The sequence below is a fragment of the Salvia splendens genome, chromosome 7, assembly GCF_004379255.2.
Source record: "Salvia splendens isolate huo1 chromosome 7, SspV2, whole genome shotgun sequence".
Classification (NCBI taxonomy): Eukaryota; Viridiplantae; Streptophyta; class Magnoliopsida; order Lamiales; family Lamiaceae; genus Salvia; species Salvia splendens.
This window is the reverse complement of record NC_056038.1, coordinates 27,750,005-27,759,755: the sequence shown is the minus strand read 5'-3', so window position 1 is coordinate 27,759,755 and position 9,751 is coordinate 27,750,005. Positions and strand designations below refer to the sequence as shown.

At 30.4% G+C, this 9,751-nt stretch overlaps 1 protein-coding gene across 2 annotated transcripts; it reads right to left on the bottom strand.

The window, feature by feature from the left end:
• Positions 1-7,657: 7,657 nt before the first annotated feature.
• On the bottom strand, positions 7,658-9,136 carry LOC121741050 (protein SPEAR1-like). 2 transcript variants are annotated; one of them, XM_042133738.1, is made up of 5 exons: positions 8,787-9,136; positions 8,615-8,710; positions 8,248-8,315; positions 8,041-8,149; positions 7,658-7,948 (listed from the first exon to the last, which is right to left on the bottom strand). In XM_042133738.1, exons 1-5 carry the CDS (start codon positions 9,021-9,023, stop codon positions 7,856-7,858), a joined length of 603 nt encoding a protein of 200 aa, XP_041989672.1. In that variant the 5' UTR covers positions 9,024-9,136; the 3' UTR covers positions 7,658-7,855. The 2 variants fall into 2 exon arrangements, with proteins under 2 accessions (XP_041989672.1, XP_041989673.1); XM_042133739.1 differs by having other exon boundaries at positions 8,041-8,125.
• Positions 9,137-9,751: the final 615 nt, after the last annotated feature.

Below are 9,751 nucleotides of genomic sequence, written 5' to 3'. Positions count from 1 at the left end.
TTTTTCTGGTGTGAGTTTGTGGCTCCAGAAGGTGGCATATATAGTATAGGGGTATAGTGGTAATTGCGGTTATCCAACTTGTTTGGAGGCGGTGGCCTATTTCCATTTTTGACCTTTTCATGAACATTAATTATTATTTAAAATAATTTAATTAATGTGGAGCATTCTGGAGAAAAGTAATTAAAAGACGAAAACGGGCTTGACTTCTAAGTATAATAGAAATACGTCAGTAGTACTCCCTCCGTTTCAGAGTAGTGGAGGCATTTCTATTTAGTAGAAAGATTAAGAAAAAATATTTTAAGTGAAATTAGTAAATGAAGATTAAAGTAGGAAATGAAAAAAGTAGAGAAATGAAGAGTAATAAAGTAAGTGCGCAAATAATGTGTTAACTTTTATTAAAAAGAAAAATAACTTCACTACTATGGAATGTATCAAAATAACAAAATGACTCCATTACAATGGAATGGAAGGAGTAGTAAATAATGGCAATAATTTGCACATATTCAAGGTACAATGCATCCTCTTCAAATAAAGTTTTACTCCCTTGTTGTTTGTTAATTGATATGTATTTTTTTCTGGATGCCAGTTTAAAAATAGTGTTAAATAGATTGTGAATAAAATAAGGGAGAATAAATTAAAAGATGAGTTACTTATTACCAGAATATAATTGACTCAATTATGTTGGAATTTTTAAAATAGAAAAATGACTCAATTAACATGGAACGGAGAGGGTACTTAGTTATCGATTAAATTTCTTAAGTAGGGGTGGGAATACGGGTACCTATGGGAACCCGACCTGAAAAAACCGGGTATCCAAACCCGACGAATCGGTACCCAAATACCCGACTCTTTACATATGTAAGTAACTAATAAAATTTAAATTTATGCAGTATTATATTAATATAAATATAGAAAACATTTAAATAGTATGCAATATCATTAATATTGCATACTATACTTTATTGTATAAAACTACAAAATGGGTCACATTTATTTTAAAGTGCACGATTATCTTTGTCTTTACGGGAATTGGTTATGCAATATGTAAATGTTAGTATTACACCTCGAATCAAATATAGAAACATTCGACAATATAATTCAAAAGTCAAAAACCAATTGGATATTAAAAAATAGTCTAAACAATAAATTGAGTATTAAAAATAGTCTAAATAATAAATCGGGTATTCGGGTAATACCCAATACCCGAAATATCTTAGATTTCATTACCCAATACCCAAAATAATAAATTGAGTCATATTGGGTTCGGGTAAACCCAATACCCTATATCCAATCCCCACCCCTATTCTTAAGTATAAATAATAATATTAGTAAGTAGTCTATGAGTAAAATTTATGTATCATAATTGTATTTATAAATAAATAGATGAAGCTTGCGCAGTCTCATAAAAATTAGGATGACCTAAAGCTGGGACGTAAGCCGGTGCGGGGCAATATTGGAATTCGGATATCTTCATAGTCAGCAAAAGCAAATCACATTACAAAAGTATATTTCTTGGAGAACAAGTCGATGAGAAATTTCCGTAGGGACCACGCAATTTGGATAGGTGCATACACAATCAATTCATTTAACCGCCTCTTAATTAATGTTCCTTTTTTTTTATTGCAGAATTCCAATGAAATTCGAATCATTGCTTCAAATCTCAGAAACCAAAAATGGATGATAAGCAAGTCGTTCACATTATATCAATGTTTTAAAAACCGGACCGGACTGGCCGGTTTGACCGCGAACCGGTAGGTGGTCCGGTCTGGTTAGCACTATAAAACCAGTGACATGTTTAACCGCCATAAACTGCCGAAACTGGCCGGTCGGACCGGTCTGGCCGGGAACCGGAAACCGGTTCAAATGCTTTTCAAAATTTTATTCTAAAATTTTGGCCTTGATAGGGGTCGAACACAAGACCTTTTGATGAACTTACTAACAATTCTACCACTACACCACAAGGACTTCTTGGAAGTAATATGAACATAAGTTATTTTCATATGTTAAACACGAAATATTTTATCTATATAAACTAATAATTCGTGTTTAATACGTATATATGTATATTAAGAATATGTGATTAATTATATTAAAAGTTTACTACTATTTGATTATATACTAGGAGTATTTACTAAATATATGTTTTAAATTATTTATTTTATACATAAATATTAAAATTTTTATTTACAATAACTTACTACGAGTATAATTTATATATTTAATTATATTTGTTGATAAAAAATTAATAAAATTCTATCATTCACTAAAAATATATACTTTTTAGTTTTATATTCTTTTAAGATAATTCATTTTAATTTTATATATTCTTTTAAGAAATTGTTAATTATAATATATTTCTTATATTTTAATTATACTTTTACAATCACTAATGTTTTATAATATATGAGTTTATAATTATACATAGAGTTTAATACTAGTTTTTAATATTGTGTATTATAATTTATTATTGTATTTAAACTTAACGTCATTAAATATTCTAATATACTAGTACACGACTTGTTTTCTATAATAATACTATTAAATGTATAATACTATAATATTTATTGATAAAACATTTAATTAAATTTTATTATTTACTACTAAATAAATAAATATATATATAAACAGTATTCCGGTTCAACCAATGGTTCGACCAGTGAACCGGTTGAACCAGTGAACCAATAATGACGCCGATTCAATTGCCGGTCCGGTTTTTAAAACATTGCGTTATATCAATGTTGCCAAAGAAATATAAATGCGACGCCAAGCACAGATTAAAAAAATGGCTTTGCATGATAAAATACAATGGATACTAACCGGTAATTCATCAAATCTTAATAAGTACTCCCTCCTTACCTGTGTCATATTTGATAGTATATACTCTTTTAAGAAATTGTTTAACTTTAAAAAAAATTATAAAATAGTTGCTATTTTTATATACTCTATTACTTATAATAAAATATATAAATAAGACAAACAAGTATAATATGAGATTCACTTATAAAAATAGTACAATGACATGGAACATTTAATGATTGATATACGAATAAAAATATATGGAAAACTATTGACTGGTAGACAGAATACATTGGTAAAAAAATGATGTCTCTGTATACTATTCATCAATCATTATTTTGGTTCTCGCGTAGTTCAAAGTTTATTTGGGAAATTATGCATTCAAATAAACCTTTTTATTAATGGAACTTGATACACATGCTATATTACTGATCGTGAAGTGCAACACATAGGCCATGTTTGATTGACGGGAAAATAAAGTTGGCAAGAAAAATTATTCATGGGAAAATGAATCCCCGGAATATAATTCCTAATAACTTTACTTTCCTATATTTGAAAAAATCAACATTTTATATTTTATATTTGATTTAAACACCAAACTAATAAAATACTTATTATTTTTATTTATAAAATAAATAGTAATACAAATTTTTTAATAAGTTATTAATTAAAAATGATAATAATTATAATATTATATTTATGATTACGATGGATAATTTAAACATGGATTATCCATCATAATATATAATAATATAATTTAAATATAGTTGCATGGAGTATTATAATCATAAATAATTATAATAATAATAATAATTATTATTATTAATATTAATATTATATTTACGAATGTTATAATTAAATAAATTTTATAATTTTAAATTTCACTATGAGTTGATTAACTATTAATTTATAAAATTAATTAATATTTATTATTATATGATTTATATTATATAATTATATTTTAATTATTTAATAAATTATTAATTATTATTATTATAATAACAAATATATATCAATATTATAATAATATAGTTATAACTATGATCATTTTAATTATAGTTATTTATTATAATGAAATTAAGTATAATTCATAATTTTAAATTATTTTTAAAACATTGTAATTAATAATAATAATAATAATAATAATAATAATATATTGCATTACATATGTAAGAATCCTAAAATTGAGAAAAAAAATTACCTAACAAAAGCTAGGATTTAGAATCCTGGAAAGTTTACTAGCTTTCCTTGTTCTCGGGATTCTGATTACTTTACCAGTTTAATTAAAAATCGAAACAAACACAGGAATTTAAAATTTAAAGAATCTGATTACTTTCTCAGACAGAATCATGGCAACCAAACATGGTCATAGTGCCAGTCGAATGCTGATAAATTGGATTGTTAGGAACTTATCAAGGCTTTATTCTAAGTGCCTATATATGAGAGAGATAAAGACATTAAAACAATATTATAGGCTAATATACTCTTTCACTTCGATAGATTGATTAATTCGGACTGAATTAATCATTTAACTCTTTTAATAATATGTTCATGTTTTATTATTTCTCTACAATATGTTGATCACGCTTTTTAGACTCTTCTCACTACTCTTTCACCCCTGCTTATATATAGCACAGTAAGCTACATATTTATTTCTAAATCGGGTCAACAATCCACGGAATGAGACTATGTTTGATTTTGTCGAGAATCAGAATCACCGCAGCTTTGCAAGCGAATAAAAATTCAAAACCCAAAATATCGACCCATGACAAGTCCTAGTTAAGAAATACATGCCTCAACCTTGATACTACTAAGTATAGTAGTTAACATTTTTGGGGCAATATTTTTTTCTTTATTAAGGCCTACCAAAAGTGGCCTACACATATTATGACTTGGGCTGCGTATGGTGCACTTCACCGGACCCAAACGGAATTCATTTACTACTATTAATTTTGAAAATGTCAAATTCATCTTTTCTTTTTAATTTGGCAGAATAGGTTAATTATTAGAGTAAAGGCCAAAACTGATCCTGAACATATGTCCATTTTATGATTTTGGTCATATACTTTATCTTTTGAATTTTTGCATCCTGAACATTTCAACTCGGATCATAATTGGTCCTATACACTAACAATTCCGTTAATTTTTAAATGGTTTTAACCCGAATGGGACTGTTAAAACCATCAAAATCGGGTTAAAACTGTTTAAAAATTGACGAAATTGTTAGTGTAGGACCAATTGTGATCCGAGTTGAAATGTTCAGGATGCAAAAATTCAAAAGATAAAGTATAGGACCAAAATCATAAAATGACATATGTTCAGGACCAGTTTTGACCTTTACTCTAATTATTAGCCAGCTTATACATTGGAATTTGCAATTCTCTTCCTAAATTATAATTTCAACTATCCAACTACTTTAACAATATATGTTCCCAATAAATAGGAGGGTGAAAGGTGAAAATGCGTTTCACATACATGTGAGTGTATAACATGTAATGTTGTTCCCGACATGAAGTTTTGGGAGACAAAAAGGTGATGTCGGAGGAAGAATTAGGCACGATTACATTGTTTGGAGACATCTCCGATTTTTCCTCCAAATTTATCTACTTCACACCACATGTATATTGCGTTTTCCACCGAGATTGTATCAATTTGTCGCAACAGTATCCCCTAATATCCAACTTTTAGGTATATTATACATATAAGTATATAAAAATACAACATGTGAGAAGAAAAAAATTCTAGAGTATATAGTTAAACGGAAAATAAATTTATAGTATAGTACTTATTTGATTCGTGCTTAAAAAAATTTAAGAGGGATAAAGTTAAACGGAAAATAAATATATAGTATAGTATAGTATAGTACTTTTTGATTCGTGCTTATTCTTATATAATGAGAAGAACTACTTCTAATTTGGTTACAAAGATCTAATGATATTTTATGCTTCTCTATATTTAATCACTTGCTGGAAAATTGTATACCTATAATATGTTGATCACGTCTTCTACATTCTACTCACTAACATTTTACCTCTGCTGGGTAGTACAGTAGGCTACGGATTAATTTCTAAATTGGGTCAACGATCACCTCTTAGACTATAACACACATGCTTCTAGCCCTTAAGGTTTTCAATCTACGCTATACTAAAAATCAGAGTTAAAGAGACATCAAATAGTATTAGGCAATTCCGGTACGAGATTTTATGTAGTGTTGTTTTGTTAGTTAAGTGGAGAGGATAAAGTAAGAGAAGTAGAGAGAGTGGTGTTTCTATTTTTAGAAATGTGTCATTTAGAGTGGGACATCATAAAAAAGAAAATGGTTCCATTAGAGTGGGACAATAGACATGAATTCAATAACACAACAAAACCCAATCATTCAATTATTTGAAAACACGTTTAAGCAAACCCTACTATAATTATGAGTAATCTGAAGATCTAGCCACTCATTATTGTTAAAAAGATGAAATCAATATCTGTAAATACCATAGTGGAAGTCAAAAGTCCTTCTCTAATTCAAGTTTAGGTCTTATTTATACTTGGAACGCCGATGCATGGGTTTTGGATCTAACAAGGGTCGAATGTGCTCAAAAACTGAGTGTTGCACGATTTCACCGGACCGTGTGGCTTTAAGAGCCACTTTCACCTGACCGTGTATCCCTCACGAAAATGTGGACTGTTGAAGTGGACTTGGCTAGGTAGCATTTGATGTCTATTCTACCCGACCGGGTGGCTTTGTGCCGGGTCCAACTCCCTAGAATCCTTGATCAATTTCACCTAAACGGGTGGATTTAGGACCAATCATACTCGGCCGAGTCCTCTCTCTGGAGCCTATCACCTTTACCCGATCGCACCCGGTCGATACCTACACTTTGGACATTTTATCTTCACGCAATCAAGTGGCGTTTGATGCCAATCTCACCCTGGCCGGATGACTTCCTCTGGAGTGTGATTTTCTCCTTTTTCTTGGTTCTAATTTTATAAAAGGGTAGCATAGTTTAAATAAAATGATACTTCCACCATCCCATAAAAATGAGCACTTTGGAGTAACACAGGTGCTAATGCACAATTGATACAGTAAAGGAGAGAAAAAAAGAAAAATAATTGAATATTGTTGGAGGAGAATATGACTACCTCATTAGAGAGAAAATTTTCTCAAATAGAATTGACTAATTATAATGGTGGACAAAAATAGCAAACATAATCTATTTTTTTGGGCGGAGAGACTATATTTTACAAATTCATGCTAAGTCATAAATTTCTTTACTTTCTGCTCATCGAAATAAATATTTAAATATTATCGTTGCCTTTAATTTGTCACGGGGTTGAGTTTTTATATTTAGAATTTCGCGTAGTTAAGCATATGCTATAGGGCTTAATTATGGATCAAACTTGAAATTATTTGACATCTTGTTGATCACTACTAGCGTGAACTATATTTAATAATACCAATTTCTGAAAAGTGAAAAGGAAAATCAATAGTACTGCTGTAGAATATGATCATAGATTTAAATAAACAGAAATTATTATATTATATGTGGATTTATCCTAGTTTCTGTGTGTTTTCCTCAGACAAGAGGAATGTGAAAAAGGTATCTAATCTTTGTTTTTCCCTTTGTCCTCCAACAAGCAAAAGAGAATACATATACATAGATGTAAGGATATGAGAATATTTTGTGATCCAATAATACCAGAAAAGCTTCCCAGATCACACATGATTGCATTTATTTTTCTGAGAATACATCCAGGCATTAAATAGACATGCACAAAAGTCTATATGAATTCATGCAAGTACAAAAAATCAGTATTTCTAAGTCTGTATTCTGGTGACACATAGCTAAAACAAAATTAGTTTAAAGCTAGAGAAGAAAATTGACAAACTTCATTTCATTATAAGAGGTTATCAATTCCAATCACATAGCAATCTATCAAACTGTAATCAAATACACAATGTTTCTCTTAAACTTGTGCATATAATTGCTATTTGGATTTATAAGGACGGGTGCATCCTCCAACTTACAGGCGAAAATCCACATACGCTATAAGTTGCATTAGACGAAATTCACAACGATAGTTTGAGCTCCAAATCTATCTCTTGTGAGCTACTCGAGTCTGACTTCTGACTACTTGAACCATCTCTCATATTGTGGGAGCTCTACATCAATCAAAACATAGTGAAACATGATCAGAATTTCCACCTTGATATCACAAATTATGTTTAAAAACTTGTTTGATTTTGATTGTTACCTGAGCAGGCGGTTCGAAGAAGGATCTAGTCATGCTGGGCTCAACAAAATTATGACTTCCGTAGCCTGCATTGCCCTGATGCCATCTGATTTCAATCCAAGAAAAGAAACTAATGAGAACAAAATATTTCATTAGTGATTAGACTATCCCATGTTTGGAATAATATCCAATTTATGAAAAGAAATCAAGAATCTTTATGCAAATTACCTTGCAACATTGGTGGGTTGGGAATCTCCATGTGCAAGATTTGCCCTATCTAAATCTGGCAATCCCATCTGAAAATAATTGTCAAGTAATTAGCATCTTTGAACAGTTTTGAATGTGATTAAAACAAAAAAAATCAAATTAATATTACCAAAGCATCTACAATCTTCACCGTTAACAGCAATCAAATTGTTGAATATTAAGTCTTCTCTATAATATTCTAGGGTTTACAAACTCAAAAAAATAGTGGCTAATTAACATTTACAAATTTACCATAATAAGAAAAAAAAACTGAGATCTTCATCATCCAAACAACTACACCGATCTACCAATTTCTCAATTAATTATGTATTAATCAAACAAGTCTTACCATGACTCCATGGTGGCCCTGGAAGCCATAAGGAGGCAAGGACGATGAATACGAGAACGACGACGAAGAATGAGCTGTTTGCAGCCTCACATCCTCCTGCACAGTTCCAGCCATGAAATTATAGAAATATACATATAGATCAAAAAAACAAAATCAGAAGAAATAAACAAACCTGAGTGAAACTAGAAGCATAAGGGGCGTGTTGAAGAGAAGGCAAATATGTGCATCCGAGTTGACTGTGTAACCTAATCTTCTCAAGCTGCGCAACCCCAAGCCCCCTCTGCGGCTGCTTAGGCTTATCGGAGCCGCTCTTCTTCCCTTTCCTCGACGACGATGATGAAGACGACGACGACATCCCCCTATCGCTGCCGCCGAAGTAATTGTGCTCGCCGAAGTAGTTGCTTCCCATTTTCCGATCCTTTACTTTTTGATCGAAAAAATTAGGGATTTGATTTGTTGTTTGCAGTGAGATGAGATCTTCTGAATTAGCCTTTTAAGCTGTTGGTAATAATTGCATCGCTGGATCTGATTGTGTGTAGATTTTGTGTGATTCATTCTGTTTATATACTATGCTTCTATTTTTATTCTTTATATTTTTCTTTTTTTAAAAAAAAAATAGTGTGAGCTCGTTTTGACAACTTCCATAATTATTGTATATTATTGCTTAGAGAGAAAAGGTATGGTGTTTGAAAGGGATTGTCTTCTGATTGCAACTCATTTATTTTATGCACACAATATTTTCCCAAGATTTCAAACCTAACCCACGCGCTTCTGCACCACGTTCTTCACAAAAATTTTATTATTTAATTGGACCCAATGTTTATTTTTTAAATATTTTTTTGGGCAATTTCATGGCTAAGTCCCGAATCATTTACATGTTATATGATCATGAAATTAATGTAATATTTATAGGTAAAAGAGAAGGAAGTAATAACTAATAACATGTAGTAGTATACTTTCTTTTCCCTTTTTCCCATTCTTTTTTTAGGGAAAATTAATGTTACAATATATTAGTAGATCCAACATTATTATGACATTTAGATTGCAGAAAATCCTGCAGGAAATTAAATGTTTGGGGATTGTCACTAAAGGTGAAAGATTTCCTCGTCTTCATAACCATAGATATCAATTGGAGAA